General features: G+C 35.5%; 1 protein-coding gene across 1 annotated transcript in view; it reads left to right on the top strand.

Moving 5' to 3' along the window:
- Nucleotides 1–21,162, top strand: part of DOK6 (docking protein 6) — a 221,279-nt gene that overhangs the window by 134,425 nt on the left and 65,692 nt on the right. Inside the window, exon 6 of the mRNA XM_072411499.1 lies at nt 4,787–4,925. Within this exon, the coding sequence (XP_072267600.1) occupies nt 4,787–4,925 (139 nt within the window). The remainder of the gene's footprint in view (nt 1–4,786; nt 4,926–21,162) is intronic.

A 21,162-nucleotide genomic window follows, 5' to 3' on the forward strand; every position in this document is an offset into this window, starting at 1 on the left:
ATAATGGCCCATTGACATGCTAGCAGGTACACCACATAATTAATGATTGTTAATGCCATAAAAACAATAATTAGTAGAGAAAAACACCTTGAGATTAAATAACTGAGGACTAAATAAGCAATTTTGGACAGCTTAAGTGCATGTTTAATAGCTGCTGTGGTGGTTATTACAGCTTTAACAGTAGGTTTACAGATTAAAACACCTGTCCAGAATGTGCTATGTTTGCTGCGGAAATACTGTATGTTTTAGCCTGGAGGCATTTGCTGTGTTATGAAGGAAAACAAAATGGTACTGAGGATTAGAAGGGGGAAAAAACAAACAATGTAACTCACAAATAGCTCAACCTTTTGAATGACGGTTCAGCTCAGACCAGACTTGTTTACTTCACAAATAAATGGCTACCAGGTAATGCAATGATTTTTGTTTAGTATAGGAAACATTGCTATTCGGTCTCTCTCTTCTTTATTGACTATATGTAACTATGAAATACCATGCTTTGATTTTTAGATAGTGGCCTTAAATTTGAAGCTAAACTGTAACTTAAGTGATTTTCCATTATAAATTAATTGATTAATTATTCAAAGAATAACTGAGAACTAGTGACAATACATATGGATCAAATACAAACACATAAGTGGCAATAGTCATTATTGTGGTATTTATATGTACTTTTTTTTTTGGTAAACTACATTTTATAGATTTCTATTTAAATACATTGAAGATGTACCATAACAAAACCTGAGCAAAGCTGTACAGTGAGGAGTATATTTATTATTTTATATCTTAGGATGGCTATCACTATCTGTTCTGTATTACACTGTACTATGCTTCACCCATTGCCATCCTTTTCAGGAAAGTTTGGCTTTGGTGTATGTCCAGTTCCACAGTTGCCCCTCTCAAAAATTTCTTCAAAACTGGAGAATTTTTAGTCATATGACTAGCCAGATCAAGCACTTTTGACTTCTTGTTTTTCTCATGGAAATGACACCACTTTCTGTTTTGCTCAATTTTTGGGGTCCAGAAGTGCAAACAGCACATTTATAGAGCACAAAGCTGTACAACCGGGCAGCACTATGGACTTTGCAGCACTAGATCACAGGTTCGAATCCCACCCAGGACGCTATCTGCAAGGAGTTTATAATCTCCCTGTGTTTGCTTGGGTTTCCCCCAGGTATTCTCTTTTCCTTCCACATCCCAAGGAACATGCAGTTAGGTTAATTGTCTTTTCCTCAAAAATGTCCTAAGAATAAATGAATGACATATGACTATAATAGGACATTAGAATGTGAGCTTCTTTAACCTCCTGGGCAGTTCATTTCTGGCCATGTTTACATTACATGTCTAAAAGCCATACATTTTGTTTTTATGAAAATGTATTTTTCAGTATATTATAATAGTATCAGTATATTAAAGTTTGAAACACAAAATCATGTCAAAATAATAAATTAAATCAATTATAAAATTATAATATATATATATATATATATATATATATATATATAAATATTAAACTCATACTATGGACTAATGGACTTTTGTAAAGTGCTACAAAGTGCCTTCACCTTTTTTTCCCACGTTTTTGTACATACATATACATTATGTGTCACTGTCTGTAGCTGTCTGTTATTTGCAACCCCTAATTAATGTACAATGCTGCGTTATATGTTGGCGCTATAAAAATACTGTTTATTATTATTAATAATAAAAATATTATTATTTTATTAATAATGCTAATTGTTGTTCTGAAGGTTTTCTCTGAAATTAGAGGTCCTGTAGAAAAAAAAATGATAGTTGCAAATTTTTATGTTACACAATATTTGCATATCCACTCATTGAACACACTAAAATTATTTTAGTAAACACAAACTTAAATGCAACTATGAGTTTTTAGGAAAAAAGTTGCTGAGTTGCTAAAGCAGCCCAGCAATAAAATGGTTAATCTACTTCATTGAAATTGATGATACCATCAGTGTTTAAGGACAGGTGATATGGAAACTGTACAAACTGTCTTTATTCAAATTTTAGCAAAATGTATCTGTATAGATTATATATATATATATATATATATATATATATATATATATATATTATGTGAGGTATATTTGCCCAAGATTCCTCTCCTGTGTGAAGTAGCAGGTGGAAGACTCTCACCTGTGAGATAATTAATGAAGCAGCACTGAGGGTTGGGATATAACCCAGAGCCAGGAGCTCAGTCAGGAGCCTAATTTCGAGAGACACAGACAGGGATCTGTGCAGGCTCAGCCTGGCTTAGAGAGACACAGCCAGGTGGACTGTGTGAGAGAGAGCTCGGTTTGGAGACACAGACAGTCGGTCTGTGAGGAGCTCTGCTGAGAGACTCAGAAAGTCGGTCTGGGTGACTGAGCTCAAGTCAGTTGGTGTGAGTGAGCTCAAAGAGTGAGTAGAAGGTTGCTGCAAGTTTTGTTTGGAGCTGACAGGGAGAAGCCCTCCAGCTGATAGACAGGAAAGTCTGATGTTTAGTAAGTGCCGGACAGGCAAGGTTTTTGTTTGCTATTTTTTGTTATTTTATCCGCAACCTTTAAATAAACCTGACTACAAGTCAGCTTTACCTTTACCTCAGAGTGTGATCTGAACTGGTTGAACAAGACAAGTGTCCTTTGACCCCAGCAAAGGCGATCCTGAGCTTAACCCCTCACAATATATATATCCCCAAATTTCTATTTACATTCATATCTACATGCTATTTTATAGTCCATTAAAGAACTTAATGTACAATGTATGTGACGTATGCAAGGTTGAGCGCAATTGAACATAATGGCTGTTTTGAGTATGATAATAACAGGCATTTATCTAAATAAAGAACAAGTCTTTACAGAATGCCAAAGTTCAGCTATTTTGCTCTTACAACATGAAGCGTCATATATATAAAGCGAATTACTGCATGAATTAAAGGGCCTTCTTAGCTATTTAAATGTTGAAAGCCAGCAAGCTGATCATTTTATTTGAATGAAGTCAAGATGTCCCTTTATTTAAGTGAGAGTACTGGTTTCTATATTGTTTTGATCACATGCCTATGATTAGTGTTGGTCGAATCGCTCCAGCAGCCATAGAGGAGCTGTGACATGTTCTGTATGTGTAATACATGTCACAGCTCCTCTAGGGCTGCGGGAGTGATCAGGGGAGCAGAGCTGTCAGCATAGTAAAGCTCCGCTGATTGCTCTGCTCCCTGATTGGCTGAGGAAAGGGAAATCCTGATGATGCTTGAGCTGTCATCAGGGTTTCCTATTTCTCAGCCAATCACAGAGCAGTAGAGGTAATGAATGAAGATATGTATCTCCATTCAACCTCTATTGCCCTGGTATTGCTTGCGGTTACAGCTGATTGAAGGCACGTGCTTCCAATTATCTGTAACCGCAAAGTTCCCACGGTCCGGGAATCCCATAATGACATCAGATAACCTGTAAAAAATAAAAAAAGTACAAGTTAAAATAAAAACACATACAAATAAATTCATTTAAGAATAATTTTTTTTTTTTTTAAACTTTTTTTTTTCCCGAATTTTTGCTGTCGAATCCTGTGTTTTTCGGGTCGGGTCTATCCGAATTCAAACAGCCATATTCGGGTCCAATATAGGGACAACCTGAATTTGAATATCAACACTACCTTACGATGCATTAGAGGTTGAATTGCCACATGGCTGGCTGCAAAATGCAACCATGAATAGGATGAGGGCAAACTATCTGTTGCTACAAATTCATATAAACTGTAGATTAAAAAACATCTCACTTTTATATACTTTGGCTGCATTTAAAATCCTATCACACCTGATTTTTCTATTTCATAACAGTTATATTATTACAATGAAATTCAAAGTGCTGTCCTCCTTTTCAACCTATGTGTCTTGTAATATATTGCCTGGCACCTGAAAAGCCACAAACAAAAGACTGTTGTTTTTACCTGCAGTTTAGTATGGTAAATTCCTGTTGGTTTATTTATCATATCAAGTAAAAAAATCAGAATAATAAAAAACTTAAAGGGGAGCATCATCCTTTGTCAGATGTTTCATAAAAAGTACCCTGTCGACCCAAGATTACTTGAAGAAAAACAACATACCTCCTAAAATATGAGCCACTATACTTACCATTTTAGCACTACATGTATATACACTTGTGTGTGTGAAATACCTGTTCACCACCAACCAATAAGTCATTACAGGAAGTACAAGTCAATGGGAGAAACAACTGCATCTGGTTTGGGAAACAGGTTTTGGACCCATTACACCATTGAATCCCTTTTGCAGCGAGTACTTGATGAGGTGGTTTAAGGCCATCAAAATGGTGACTATTATTGTGGCTTTTCTTTTAAGCAGATATATACAGGTAGTCCCCGGGTTACATACGAGAAAGTGACTGTAGGTTTGTTCTTACATTGAATTTGTATGTAAGTCGAAACAGGTACAATATTTGAATAAATGGAAATATAACAGATGTTTGTCTAAACATAATATTAGGTGGCATGGTGTCAGTTACTGTATGAAATCCTCGCTGTGAGTTATTCACAAATCACAAAGCAAAAAAAACATGAAAAAAACTTTATGTATGTTAAATAGAGTTACAAATGATTACAATGAAGTAGCAACTATTATGAACGTGAATGGAGATCATATATATATTTATCTGTGTATAAAGCAAAGTGTATTTGAACATTTCTTTCTTTAAAAACTACTTTTAAACATGTTATTGTGTTTTATGTTTTATTGCCTTAGTTCTTTTAGTAATTTTTGGTGTCTGTTTTTGTTTAATTCCAGGATGTGTGATACTGGAGAGGGGCTGTTTACATTTCAGACAAGAGAAGGAGAAATGATCTATCAGAAAGTCCATTCTGCTACATTGGCGATAGCAGAGCAGCATGAAAGATTGATGTTAGAACTGGAGAAGAAAGCAAGAGTAAGTATTATTAAAAATAGCCATTACATTTGAACATTTAAGTTCAATATATTATAATTCTTTTGATTGTTAAACTATAGAAATGAAAGTTTATTTATGACCTCAACATCTGTGTTTGCAGGATAATTTGTTACTAAAGAACATTTAGCAATCCTGCTGTAGTTGGATTTGGTTTAAAAAAAAAACAAACACAAAGGCAAAATAATGGTATTGCTCATGACAGTTAATCAAATGTTTTCATACATTTCCTAAATTGCTCTGGAGAAAACACAGCTAGAATCTAAGTAATTAGATCCCAACATGTGCAGTGATTTCCAGGGACATGTTCATATTGATGTTGCTTATGTGATTAAGAAAGAGGAGAAAGAGGCCAAGATAATCTTATTGGATGGTAAGTTTGAGTTCATCATACATAATTGCTGAAAAACTAAAAAAGTGCACACTTGTTTATTACGACCACCGGCCCCAATGACCATTTCAATAAGAATCTTGTTCTAAGAAATCCACCCTGGACAATTTTTTCTCTTGATGGAAACACTGTACGTTAAAGTTCATTACAAGCCAAATACCATTAACCCTCCCTTTCAAACCCCTTTTCTTACTGCCTATGTGATGTGGACACTACCTGTTAGCTGTTCATTGACTGTGTCATCTCAGGATTTAGAAGGGAACCCTCAAGAGATGCCACCAGAGGGGACATCTTGAGACTGGCCAGGACATATGTGGTGCTTTTTTTATTGAAATTTTTGGATTTATGGCAATCATAGACTGTACAATATTGACCAGTTCCAGGAGTCCAATTCCTTTGAGAAGGGCATTAAGGCACTACAGTTAGTAAGGGTGCCTGAAGAAGCTGGTTTAATTGCATTACATTTTATTCCAAGGTATTACTGTCTCTTTTTTTGACTACTGCTATTACTTGTGTTGTGCTGCCAGACGAATCTCTGGAGGAACCCTCCACTTCAATCTTCTGCTCAAACCCACTTGGCTTAACCATAGCCTACACAGGTATAATTGGCTTCAGCGAACCATGCTTAAATAGGTAGAGGCTTCACTGAATAGGTAAGATTTAGCTAGTTTCTCCTCAACTGGCCTTATGTAGGCTCCAAAGCTGGAGTGAACATTGTACAGAAAAGAAAAATTGCAAGTGCAAATCAGATATATAGGGGCTGAATTTAAGCTTGCCAAGGCTGGAGTTTCATCAGTGAAACTGGGTGATCCAGAAAACCTGGAATGTATTTCTCAAAAGTAATATGCTATTTGTTAGCAAATGGTTTCAATCCTGTATCAGATCCATTCCAGGTATGCTGGAATCACCCAGGTTCACTGATGAAAGTGTAAATTCTCCAGTCTTGGGGAGCTTCAATAAATCAGGCCCATAGTTCAGCATCAGCCATTGCCCATTGTTCCATTTGAAAAATGAACAAAAGTATTTTAACAAACATTTATGTAATGTTTGCAGTTAAATTAGTTCTTGTTTTGCAATCCAATAGTTATTGTATGTTTTTTAAAGGTTGACAGACCACCAAGTCTCAGCTGGTATAAAATAGGAGGAAATAAGGAATTTCTAAGAATGTATCCAAAATCCCGTAGCTACAGAGGTGAATAAGGGATTGTTTTATAGTGATTTTACAGGTTCTGAATATGTAAATACTTTGGCTGGGCAAAGCTTCACTTTAACTAGACATTTAAACCCCATGAGCCATTTCAAAACAATGTGGTTATCAGCTCAGGGTGATGTCTGCATTTACTGCAAACAGACAATTAAGAAAACGGCTTCATTTAATATTTCTGCCCTTAAAAATAGTGTTGTTTTAATATAAAACATTTTTGTAGAAATAACAATTTTGCTGTGTTGTAAAAAAAATCATACTTATGTGACACCCTTTTAGTCAATACTTTGTCAAATGTCTTTTGGAGTAAACATCTACTGCTAGGTAAATTACATACTATTTGTGCTGGCAACAAATACTGGCGAATGCATTTGTTTTGAAATTCATTTTTTTGTTTAACATAGTTTTAATATACATTTTATTTTGGGACAATATTGGCATTTAAATTATTAGCAATTTCAATTCTGGTCATTTTTTTAAATTTCCTAAATGTATTTAAAAAGGGAACCGTGATAAAAAAAAATCATTTATATGCTCTTTAATAAAGTGGAATAAAAGAAAAAAACAACAAAAAAAAAACACAAACACAAAATAAAATGGTCAAAATCAGTAAAGCAGATGGCTTGTTCCCGCTGATATTGTTGTTTTGTTTTTTATTCAAGTTTTATTCAATGGTAAGGGCTACAATGCTCAGGACTCAACCTAGGCATACCTTGAGCCTGATTTATGAAAGCTCCCCAAGGCTGGAGAGAATACACTTTCAGAAGTTAAGCTGGGTGATCCAGAAAAAATGGAATGGATTTTTAAAAATCATTTGCTTTTTACTAGCAAACCTTTTCAATGCTGGACCAGATCCATTCCAGGTTTTCTGGATCACCCAGATTCACTGATGAAAGTATATTCTCTTCAGCCTTGAAGAGCTTTCATAAATCAGGGCCCTTGTATATATAATGTGTTCAACTGAGATCATTATGGGGCATTTCATACATTACGTGTTAAAAAAGATGGAAAATTATATTTAGTGGCAAATTATAAAATGTCCATGAATCTCTATAGACCAATCAATTAGATAAAAAGAAGTGTTTAAAACAGAATTACAGTTTGACAGATTATGTAATCTACTACAATAAATACTACTACAATAACAAAGAAAAGTGTTAAACATTTGGTTTCAATCTGTCTTCTTTTAAAATATCAGGTAACCATATGGTTTAAAGATACATTTGAAAACCTGTCTGGGTCATCTACTAGGCTAGGCTCCCCATTCTAAAAACACCTTTTGTAATGCTCTGCTGTCTTCACTCAGCTTATTATCAGTTGCCCTTTTAAAACTACCTGCTGCTGACCAACCAACTTGCCACATCCTGCTGTTAGTTTGGATGACAGTTAAGTAAGGTAATCAATTTTCCAATAGCAGACAAGAAAACCAAAAAGTTTTAGCTCAGAACAATAATGTTTGTCCATTTATTACAATTATTCTTTGCTATGTTCTCAACCACCTTGATCCTGACCCTGGTCTATCTGAAGAAAAGGGAATAAATCTGTGCTAGCCTATATAAAGTACGTTTAAATATGGAAAACATTATGTGTAACATTTTTTAAAGATAAGGTTAAAACATTTCCAAATGCCTTGCTAAAACAGCTCAGATATAGACTTGTTTGTACTATAAGAAACATGGCTGTGCAATATAAGGGTATTACTTGTACGTATGTAATACAAATTAATTATGTTTTAGAAATACATCCTACATACCATTGTTCATTTTTTGTGTGTCCTTGTGGTAGAACATGTGCTCTTTTTTTTATTTTATTGTTTCTTGTCGTCTTAGATAACATCATTTTGTTTCTTGTTTTTTCAATTTAAACTTTATAAATTGTTGTTAAACATGACTCACCCAACTAAGCCCACTAAAGTGACATTTATTTGAAATCCTTTACTTACCTACTGGAGGTATGGATCGATATCCTCTTGTGGAGTGGGTATCACAGGAAAACAGCCTGTGGAAACACCTAGATAAAGCTCAATATGTTTTGTTCATTGAACAGGAAATTAAAGACCCTTAAAAGATGATGCTGTAAAAGTTGGATCTCATCTACAAATGGATGTGAATAAATGTAATTACACACAAACCATTAGGTAACAGTAAAGTTACATAAAGCTGCATTTGAAAGGTTTAGTTCTTTGTTGAGCACACTTTCTTTTACCGCAATATTCTATTGATTTCTTCAACAACAGCAGGGGGTATATTTTATATGAAAAATGGAAACCGTGTTTGTAGCAGCTACACACGTTTGGTAAATGTACACCAAAATGCACATTAGATAAAACTAAGCCTTGAGAAAGAATCAAAATATGTATTCAAATGTGAGAATATTTTTTTTTTTATTCAAAGCACCATACAATATTAAAACCACACTGGTTTCTTGTTACAATGCTCTTATATTACACTAGAGGGGAAATATCGCTATCATAATACTTTTCTGTTTTGCTATCTGCATGTCATCATGATACTGGGATAATATTATGGTGACGTCCTATGATTTTATGCACCCCCAAGTCTTTGGTTTTAAGACAGTGTTAGGCTGGGTACACACGTGCAATTGTTGTTGGAAAGAATCTTTCATGATCCTTTCCAGCGACTAAGAACTGCACGATGCATGAACAAGTGCTGTACATACAGCACTGTTCTGCTCTATAGAAAGGAGAGGGGGAGAACAACAGAGCGGCACCCCGCTGCGCTCTCTACCCGTTTGCTTCAATTAAGATTGTTGTGGTCCATCGCCTGTGGATCCGGACGGTCGTTGAGATAATGGGCGGCACTGTACACACGCCAGATTCTCATCCAATATGGGCCCTGAGTCGATTATCTACGAGAACCATTGGACGTGTGTACGTAGCTCTAGATTTATTTATCGTCGATGCCTGGAAGCAAGAATGATTGAACCAGTAAACATGAAAATTAGGCACTATGATGTATAACTCAGATCTGTAGCATAGAAGGTCTATGTTGTATCTAGGGCTAAAGTTTATGTTAATAAATCATTATTGTTTGGCTTGGCATTGTATATGTGTAAGAATCTTATATAAAAAATTGACATCCTCAGGCTAAATTACAATTGTACTACAATAGGGGCTGCAGGTACTTAACATGTACAAAGAAAAGGTGGGAGAGGGTAAATAAAATACTTTCATTCATCAAAGGTATAAATATGGTTTAGAAGGACATTAGGACATGAGACATTGCCACAAACTAGCAGGAAAAAAGTTCAGAACAAACCTTAAAAAGTATTATTTTACTAAAAGATGACCTAAACTAGTAATAGGGGCCATGGGGGTGCCATATTACTAGTAAACAATGAAAGACTGGGGAATTAACCACCTGGCCGGTAAACCCGACCTTGGTACAGGGTAATAACACTTGCAAAAAGCGTTAAACCCGTACTTTTTTCAGGTGGTTAATAAACGTTGTATTGTAATCCGATTGTCATACATTGTATGACAATCGGATTACAATTGTAAGAATATACTCACCCGGTCCCCGCAGCTCCTCTGGACACGTCCTTCCTCTTCTGTGTTCTCCCGGCGAGTGCAGTGACGATCACCGGGGTTTCCGGTGACGTCGCTGCATGCGTCGGTGCGGGAGGCAGGACGGGAAATTCAAATCACTTTTTGTTATGAACTCAATACAAAAAAGCTGTATTGAGTCCAATACAAAGAAATTTTTATATAATATATATATAATTGTATTATATATATATATTATATAGGCTACTGTACAATTACATTACATTATACACTATTTTTTTTTTTTAAAGATTTTTTTTTTTTATGTTTTATAAAAAAATTTTTTATTAAATTTATAAAATTTTGGACATATTTCGGTGAGTTATGCAGTAATTTGTTGTAATTCGGTGAATTATAAGTAATTATTGAGTAATTATAGCTATGAGTTATTTTAGCCTACAATCCAAAATAAATTTCCATGCAAAAAATGTAACACTTTTTGCATGGAAGTTTGGAAAGAATTAGAATACCCGGCGTTCGCGTATGCGCCCCTCGGCGATTCCTGATGATGTCCGTGCGTGCGCCCGTCGATGGGGGTCGTAGCGGGAAATTCAAATATTTTGTATTGGATTCAATACAAAGTCCTGTATCCAATCCAATACAAAATAATACAAAATATATTTATGTGGTTTTGTCTATAGGTATGTGACGTTGGACTCTGTATTAAAATTTACCACACTAGGGAGGTGTTCTAGAAAAATATATTACTATACAGTATACCGAATTATTGCATTTTCAGCATTTTTGATTTATTTATGTATTCTTGTTTAAGCTGATTTTTGTGTTTCTTTTTTAATTTTATTAAACGTATTTTTTTTTTTTTTTACATCATTGTGTTTCAAACTTTTTTTATATTCATGATATCTACTAGACCCTTGTTCAGACATATTTCTGTAAGTTACAGGTCTACAATTTAAAAAAAAAAATCATGAAAAACAGTGAACCGCTTTTGGTACAGAAATCTAGACATCAGTGTAACGCCCAGGTGGTTAATTTGACCTGTATAAATATAAATATAAAAACCCAACCTAATTATATTTATATCGGACATATGATGTAGTTGTAAGCTTATTAAACAAGTTGAGTAACAAAAATCATATGCTCCACTGCATCCCCCCTCATAGGAAATAACTGTAGTTGACCCCAGTTGGTTATTTAGCAATCCACTCATGATGAATCACTACATTGAGGGACCACTGTACACATGCTAGATTTTAACCGGGGCCAATCACAATAGTTTGTCTCAAGCAACAAATATCTAGCGTATGTATGTAGCTTTAGTCCTTAATCATGGAATATAAATTTTATTTACAGAAATAGTAAATATTTTTTCTAAATGTTTCTATAACAACTACAGATTTTCTTTATTCCTAATTTACAGTTTTATAAATAAAAAAAATAGTGTTTCAAGTGTTTTTCTCAAAACCTTATTTAGACTTGAAATGGATTATCTTGCAAAGGGTTTGGATTAGCATATGGATTAAACAGCAAAAGGTTAAGAATAATGTCATTTCACAACATCTCTTGATTTTAAACACGTAAATTCATGATATAGTTAACCAGACTACATAAAAGCAAACAGAACAAAAGCCTTCAAATGTGTATGAAATATTTTCACACCATGAGTCATGATAATAATTAATTGGAAAGATTTATCCATGAATCTCCAGCTGATTATTCATGAGTGTCCTATTATTTATTAAACACAATACAATTGGATTAGCATTAATCCCTACCAGAATTAAATAAAAAGCATGTTTTCTTCTATTGAATTAATTGAAAATCTATTGCCTTGCTCATTGGAATATTAAACCACTGCAAATGAATGCTAATAAAAACAGATAAGCAAATCTACCCATAAGAATCTAAATTTGCTGCAGATCATCATTGCTTGATTCTCCTTAATTAAAAATAAAATTCTCTTTTATACTTTACTGTACATTTTGCCTTTACATACACCTAAATGTAATTAGTGAAAGTATGCAGAGTAAACCTGAAGATTGTGTACGGAGACACAATTTTACAGCTGGCTGCAATGTCCTTGTAATATAGCCAACATTTCTATTATTCTCAAAATTGACAGCTCACCCTTTCCTCTTCTCTACATTTCTTACTGCCAAGTTTTCAGAGTCTGTGTAATCCACCTCTTCAGTCTGGTATTTGTGCATACCCTTGCATGGGCAACCAGAATAGAAAATAAGTAGTATTGTGTATTAAATGGACCCCCTTATACATTTTCAATGTAGAATATAAAGGTTCTGTTTTCCCTTTCTGTATGCTTTCTAAAAATAAACTTTAGCCACAGGGGAAACAAACCAATTGTATACTGTAGTACTTCCCTTTATCCACACATATTTCATATAAATCCCAATACTAAGCATATATATAAAGTCTACAACATATGTATGTACAATAATAACCAAACATATAAAAAACTGTGAATCCAACAAGTGATCGACTTCTCCACCACAGTATACATTGCCTATTCAAATCTATCTCTTCACTTCTATCTCACCTTTTCACTATAGAAAAACAATCTAAGCTTGAGGACTATTTTCCCTAATAGATCTTATGTATTTCTTTACATCCGAATGAACAGATATGTTCCACAGATGAATGGTAATGTTATTCATCAACAAATCTTGATATTTATAAAAGGTCTGTAGCATCTTTCAAAGAAACAGGGAATAAAGATGCCTATAGCATAGTAAAACTGCAGCCCCTATTTATTATACAGTGCTGTATAATATGTTGGTGCTTTACAAATAAAGCCTAAAAATAATAGGGATATCATTGAGTTTAAGGTTTACATCACATTTAAGCAATGACATGTCATGCCAGCTAAGCAACCGGCATTTTCAGTAAGAGCACAGGATTCAAATAGTGGGAATCTACAATGAATTTGTATGTAATTGTATTTTAATTTTGTTCTTTTAATTAAAAAGCAATCTGCTTTCTATTTACAGTCATACAATATAACACGTTGTTTCATTGCCTTGGATTTGTCTCTAGTTAGAGAGATAGGAAAAAGAGAGATTTCCTTTTACAATGTTATCCCTTTTGGGTCTTGATAAACATGTTCAATATGGTGATGAAAGCAGTATGTGCTTGTTGGCAACGGGATTACAGCATTTGAATTTTGCCAGGCTTTTAAAACATCTGTGCATGTATTAAGCCAGAGCACTGAACTCAAGCCTTTTGGCAGCAAAGCAATAACAACCCGGCCTCTGCTGAAAATTTCTAAATGTTCTATTAAGTCATGTAAAACAGTCTTTATTTTCACCAATAAATGTGCATTGTTACTGCCAACTGGTTTTAAGACCACACAGAAACCCATTTGGTGGGTTTTTTTCACACCTGTATTTTATTTTTAAAGGAGTGAGATTTTTTTTTAAAGGAAATTCCCTTGAATGTATTTTTGTCATTAACTCTAATTTGAGGAACACAATTTGGACATAGTCTACTCAGATTTCTGAGCTTTGCTGCTGGCTTCATTAGTGGATTCTAATTTCCTCCACAATTATATTTCAGATACATTTAGTCTAATTTCCTAAAGAAGTTGGGTTTTTCACAAATTATGTGAATGTTCACTTAAATTTTCCAGTCATGGGAAAAGCATTTTCAATTGAACGGGTGTTTCCTTTTCGCATGCTTGGATAACTAAACTACATGCACACAAGTTTTAGTTAATCCACATTAACAGGCCATATGAACTATACCATCTCAATGTTATTAAAGCCGTACCAATGTTACTAAGTGCAAGAGAAAAGGAAAAAAAATTTAGCTGAAAATAAAGTATTTGTATGCACAAAAGCTAAATATGTTACCATGATTTTAACCGTAACTTCTAATATTACTAAAGAGAAACTAAAGTCACACTTTACAAACCAGATAACTATTGCAAAAAGGGACAGGAAATGTCTCTTTAATTATTATTATCAAATATTTATAAAGCGCCCTCAAAGGGGTAAAAAAGGTATGTCCCTACCATAGTCATATGACATTAATACAGTCTAAGGTCAATTTGGGGAGAAGCCAATTAACCTAACTGCATGTTTTTTGAATGAGGGAAGAAACCAGAGTACTCAGAGGAAACTGACACCAACATGGGGAGAACCTGCAAACTACATGCAGATAGTGTACTGGCCAAGACTCAAACCTGGAACCTAGTGCTGCAAGGGCCAGAGTGCTAACCTCTGAGCCACATTGCTGTCCCTTCTGCAATAACCCAACTTCACTGGCTGATCATGGCAGTAAAATAAAGTAAAGATAAAGTAAAAAAAAGCCAAGCTGTGCATAAAGATGGCCAAAGGAATAAAAAGGAAGAAGAAAGGAATATGGCAATGGCTTGGGATGAAATGTGGATAGGTGAGTTGCAGGGCTTTAGTTTGACTTTAAATGTGTAGCTTGCATGAAAGTGGAACTAAAGTTCCACTTTGAAATTTGCCAATCAGATAGGTGTTTTTGCAGAAAGGGACATGCAATGTCCCTTGCACCTGTCAGAAATGAATAAAAGTTACATTATTCAGGCCCGGCCAATCAAGATGGTCAAACATCAGAATACAGAAAGAAAGAAGGGAAAAGACGGTATCTCCTCCAACAGAATGGGGACAGGTAAGAATCTATTGATTTAGTTCTGATTTAAATTAGACCAGATGTTCCCGCCATCCAGATCAGTGTTTCGGTCAATTCTATTATAGAATGCTCTGTCCCTAGGACTACAATTGACCATTTCAACATAATACCAGGCAAGCATGTTTATTATTGCTACCATCAAAAGCCAACCAGACAATTAGTAAAACAATTAGTAAAAGACAATTGATTTCATAAACGAAAAGTTGTACATGAAAGGAAATAATAATTTTTTTTATAATTGCTGACCCCAGCAAATTTGGTGGAATACTTTCAAAAGCTTTGTATCTGTAATTACAATTAACTCAAAAAATGAACGGGGCAAGTATGTTTTCCCAACTACACTTGATTTCCAGGAAAATTACATGCTTTAAAAAAGATTAATTTAGAAAATGTTTTGGGCCCCCTCAGCTAATTTGTTGACAATGCCATGTTTAAGGACTTTGCAATTAACCTAACTATTTTCATGAAAATATATTGCTCAGCTTCATTCACTAAAAAAGAGCTTTCCAGTACAGACAGGTGAGTGATTATGTTCTAGCAAAAGCCGATAGATGTGAAAATGTTTTTTACTTACAGTGTTATTAAGGAAAAAGGCCTTACATGGCTTTATTTTTGTTACTATTTCATTTATATGTAGATCAAAGGAATGAACTAGTGTTGAAGAAATCACTTAAAGAAATGTTGGAATTACATTTTTCTATATATTTTACAGAAAATAAAATTACACAAAACCTATTGTCCAAAAAAGCTAAGTTTGTCCCTGAAGGCAAAGGGCAAAGTTTTTGGCACAAAAAAGGCCCATAATGGAATTGTAAAAAATGCTCTGGTCCATCAGGTGTATACAAGTAGAGGAGCTGAGATGTTAATATATCTTCTATTTAGAAGAGAAAGGGGGGAACTAAAGGACTTTAAAGGCAATCAGTTAGCGTATCATATATTTTTTTTATTTTCCTTAATATAACAATAAAAACAAGTCAGTACAAAAAAAAAACATGCAAATCACACATGCATGAAACATCCTCAACGCGTTTGTGGATATGGTCCACTTCTTCAGGAGGAATTAATTCTACAATTAAAAATATTGTTACAAAAATACATTATATTACATAGGAATAATATATTACAAAGATACAAAAATGTCAATATATGGAAAAAAAGTCTCCCCTTATATAGTAGGGCGGGAGGATATATAGAGAGGTTGAGTAGAGGGAAACAGAAGGAAGCAGGCACCAACATCAAACAAAAGCTTCTTCCACAAAATACTAGAAAGGTAAAAAGATTTTTCAACATATCTTTAGGTGAAACATTTACTTTGTGTCTATATATGCAAAAGCCTATAAACAATCTCTCGCATCATGTGCAGTGTCCTAATGTGAAGGTGCATACTCAGAATAAAAACACCCCATTTATAAAAAATAATTTATTAAGCTGGACAACTATGTTCCTTCAATCAACTTCAATTTTAAATTTCCAAGTAAGTTTGTATTAGCTGTTCCATGTGCTCATACCAGCTATTTAAGCACACTTTTACTAAATCCGCTCTAATTTTTGTAACATCCACCTCCATAATAAATCAATAAATCCTTAATGCCCAAATCCTAATTAACACAAAATATGTAAAAACCACCACCTTCTTGTTTTTAACACACCCAAATTACAATTGCCTAAATTTGTGTCCAGGTTGGATTTGCAAGGGTTAATACCAATCAACTAAACCTGTGTAGACAAAGGATCCCATACCATAAAAAATCAAATAATGTGAAATAACCTAAAGTAAAACAGAACAATCCTTTTTACTTGGTAATGTTCAAAAGCTGGATTTACAAGGGTAAGGCTAGGTCTACACGGACGTTTTTAAAAACGCATGTAAACATTCCTACTGCGTTTATATGCTTTAAGCTTGCCTTTAAAATACTGGAAAGCATCTACAACGCATTTCTCGCGTTTTTTTACAGTTTCCCGCGTTTTTAACACGTTTATGTTTCAAGTGCCTATAAACGTGGGAAAACACCCCAATGTGATCAATTGAAGCGTTTACCCACGTTTTAGGGTGTTTTCCAGTGTTAACCCCGTGTTTTAATTTTTTTTAATTATGCAAGCATAATTTTTAATTATGCAGCTTATAAATGTGCCTCAAGAAACATCCTGGTGTGAATTAGCCCATTGGAATGCATAGGAATTTCAAACATTTGCTTTTAAAGCTTTAGTTTAAATGCTGGGGAAAATGTCTGAGCAGACTAATCCTAAAAAATCCAATCAATTACTCCTGTGTAAATTCCAATTTACAAAGTGTTGTAAATTGATTTACTTATCAAAGTGTGAATTCATCAAAGTGTTCCCTGCAGCAACATTTCCACTATAACAATCAAGACACTAAAGAACAACAAATGTAACTCAAATTACTTGATTGGTAACTCTGTTCCAGCTTTGTCTGTGTTTGAGTGGAGATGCAATGCACCTTGGTGTACTCTCCTATCTCCCCAGCCATGACAGCATCCCTCGTGGCGGGCATAGGCCCAGCCCCTCAAGCGGGAAAAACATTTCCTGTGAGTAGAGGCTCACGTGTATCCGCCCACATGGCAGAACCACCAGAGCCATCCTACTTTAGGAAAGGCAGTGCAAGGTATAGGAGACGGAAGGTGAGGATGTTTGCCGTAGACGATGAAGAATGGAGATTCCTTGGTGCTGGTGCAGACATGATTATTATGAGCAAACTCTGCCCAAGGTAGCAGAGTCACCCAGTCATCATGGTGAGCGGATACCAGGGTTCAAAGGTATTGCTCCAAGGACTGATTGACTTTCTCTGTCGGCCCATTGGTCTGCAGATGATAGGCTGAAGAGAATTCTGCAGAAATGTAGAGGGATTTGCAGAAGCCTTTCCAGAAGTGGGAAGTAAACTGCACCCCACAATCTGACACAATACTAGTGGGTATACCGTAAAGTCTGAATGGTTTTTCATTCATCCCCCTCTTTGATCCGCATTAGATTGTATGCACCTCTGAGGTCTAGTTTGGTAAAGATCTGTGCACCACGGAGCTGGTCGAAGAGCTCAGGAATGAGTGGCAGAGGGTAGCAGTTCTTTATGGTGATGGCATTCAGACCGCGGTAATCAATGCATTGCCGGAGAGACCCAATTTTTTTCCGGACAAGGAAAAACCCTGCCCCAGCAGGGGAAGAGGACTTATGTATAAATCCATGTTGCAGATTTTCTTTGATATAGACGCTCTTTGCCTGGGTCTCAGGAAGGCTGAGGGGGTATACTCATTTCACCAGCCAGGAATCCAGGAGACAGACTGTAGTGACACAAAGGCCACTGCGGGGACAGGGAACACAGGGGACACTGGAAGCAACAGGGGGTACAGGAGATGCAGGGATATCCACAGACAGACAGGTACACTGGAACAGCATAGGGAAGTTGTCAGGGAACCAACAGGCTGGACAACGAGGGGTTAACGCAGGAGTTGGACACAGGAAACACTGGATTAGGCAACAGGTGTACAGGAACTAGCTCACAGAACTAGGGGCTTGAGACATGTTGCACAAACACAAACTGCAGTCAGTAAACCAGCTAAATAGCCAAGTCTGATGAAGAGGCTATCTTTTGCTTGGCCAGCGGATTGGAGGGAATTGATAAAGCTTGGAAACAGAGGTACACCCAGCTTCAGAACTGCAAGCATACACAGGAGAGGGATGTCTGCACTTTAGTGAGGGAGAGGTAAGTGTGACAGAGGGGCTTTGCACCCAACTGAGACTCAGGAGCACAAGTGCATCATTGATTACATAAGTATGCAATATACAATAATTTACAGTTTAATTCATTCATAATTACAGTACAAAAGCAAAACAAAACAAATCAAAACAAAAAACAAACAAAACTTCAATTGATGGTTAGGATCTTGCAAGATGAACAAGTTACACTCATAAAAACGACCTAAAACTAAGACACTCATTGAGACCTGGATATTTAGTGGCCTCAAGTTCAAAAATCCACTTTGTTTCTCTTTCTAGGGTTCTTTAATCAAAATCCCCTTCTTTTAAATCCAGGTAAACTTTTTCCAAAGCAATAAATCAAATTTAATTTAAATTAAACCTATGATAAATCCCCAAATGATAGCTAAGCAGGGTAATGATTTTTCCACTTTTATTATTATACAAGTGCTTGTAAATATGTTTCCGGATGCATCTTTTGGTTTTCCCAATATAGAATCTCCCACTTTTGCAGAAGACCATATAAATAGCTCCCTCTGTGTTGCAATCTACAAATCCATTTAAGCTTCTCTTAGTTTCTAGGGGTATCTGAAATTGATCAGTTTCACCAAAAAATGACTTTTTACAAGTTTATCCTCTAAAGAAGGTAATCTCCTGTAAGACAATTGTGGATAAGGTATAAATTTCTTCAGAAGAAGATCTGAAGTGAGCAAAGACCAATGTTTCTTACAAATCTCTCGCAACTCAGCATGGTGGTCAGAAAAATGTGTAACAATACTCAATTCCCTTTCCGCGGTTTCGCGGGGAAAGGTAGGTTTAAAGAGAGTTTCTATCCTTGATTTTCCCTTGAATTTTTGGTATGTTTTCTTTATAGTCAAAAACTGTTATGCCCGCCTTGAGAGTCTATCCCGCAATGTTTTTGCAGCTTCCTCAAAGTCATGATCACTAGAACGATTTCTGCGAATGGGGTATATCTTTAATCAAATGTTTAGAATGAGCACTATCCACCAACAGAATGGTATTTCCTGCAGTGGGTTTCCGAAAAAAATTGGACAGAGAAAGATCAGGATTAATCTGCATTTCGATATCAAGAAAAGGTAAACACACATCACTTCTGTGGTAAGTGAATTTGAGATTAAAAGAGTTATGACCCAGTTGTTAAAAAAAAGTCCAACAAAAACTCCTTGGTACCTGTCCATAGCATGAAAATATTGTTGATATGCCTTTGCCATAGGAGGATACAGTGAAGGTAGATCGACAAGGCATCACTGGAAAAAAGTTCTTTTTCCCATCAGACTAGGTACAGGTTGGCATAAGTTGGGGAACATCTGGTCCCAATAGCCACTCCCTGCACCTGGAGGAAGTTACAATTGTCAAAAACATTTTTAGTAGGTATATGTCTCAGCAAAGCAAGCACAAATAAATTTTGTCGCATTAAGTCATTACTTCTTCCTTCAAGATACAATTGAATTACTAATTTGGGAATACCAGTTCTTCGTATTAAAAACTTCCCAACACATGCTTTTATACTGACACACATCCATGACCACCACATTCATATTTTTTTATGCTATAACTTAGCATCAAGTTAATATTACAGTAACTTACATAACTCCTGCCCACCTTTACCCACATACACAAACATATATATGAATGTCTACAAAGTTAGAATTAGCTGATTAGAATACATGTATACCGTTAGGTTCATAAATATTTGGACAGAGACAACTTTTTTCTAATTTTGGTTCTGTACATTACCACAATTATTTTAAATGAAACAACTCAGATGCAGTTGAACTGCAGACTTTCAGCTTTAATTCAGTGGGTTGAAAAAAAAGATTGCAAAAAATTGTGGGGAACTAAAGCTTTTTTTTAACATAGTCACTTAAATTCAGGGGCTCCAAAGTAATTGGAAGAATTAAAGAGCTGAAAATCAAATGTTCATTTCTAATACTTGGTTGAAAACCCTTTGCTGGAAATAACAGCCTGTAGCCTTTAACTCATGCATTCAACTCATCATTGAATGCTGTATGTTTTGGGTCATTGTCCATCTGTATTAAGAATTGCCTCCCAATCAATGTGACTGCATTTAGCTGGATTTGAGCAGACAGTATGTCTCTGAACACCTCAGAATTCATTCGGCTGCTTCTGTCCTGTGTCACATCATGGATAAACACTAGTGTCCCAGTGCCACTGGCAGCCATGCACGCCCAAGCCATCACACTGCCTCCGCCATGTTTTACAGATGATGTGGTATGCGTTGGGTCATGAGATGTTCCATGCCTTCTCCATACTTTTTTCTTGCCATCATTCTGGTAAATGTTGATCTTGGTTTCATTTGTCCAAAGAATGTTTTTCCAGAACTGTGCTGGCTTTTTAAAATTTTTTTTTAGCAAATTCCAATCTATCCTTTCTTTTCTTGAGGCTTATGAGTGGCTTGCACCTTGCAGTGCACCTCTGTATTTACTTTCATGCAGTCTTCTCTTTATGATAGACTTGGATATCGATATGCTTACTTCCTGGAGAGTGTTGTTCACTTGGTTGGCTGCTGTGAAGGGGTTTCTCTTCATCATTGAAATGATTCTGTGATCATCCACCACTGTTGTCTTCCGTGGACGTCCAGGTCTTTTGGCGTTGCTGAGTTCACCAGTGCTTTGTTTCTATCTCATGATTACCAAACTGTAGATTTTGCCACTCCTAATATTGTAGCAATTTC

The sequence above is a fragment of the Pyxicephalus adspersus genome, chromosome 5 (assembly GCF_032062135.1).
Source record: "Pyxicephalus adspersus chromosome 5, UCB_Pads_2.0, whole genome shotgun sequence".
NCBI classification, from domain to species: Eukaryota; Metazoa; Chordata; class Amphibia; order Anura; family Pyxicephalidae; genus Pyxicephalus; species Pyxicephalus adspersus.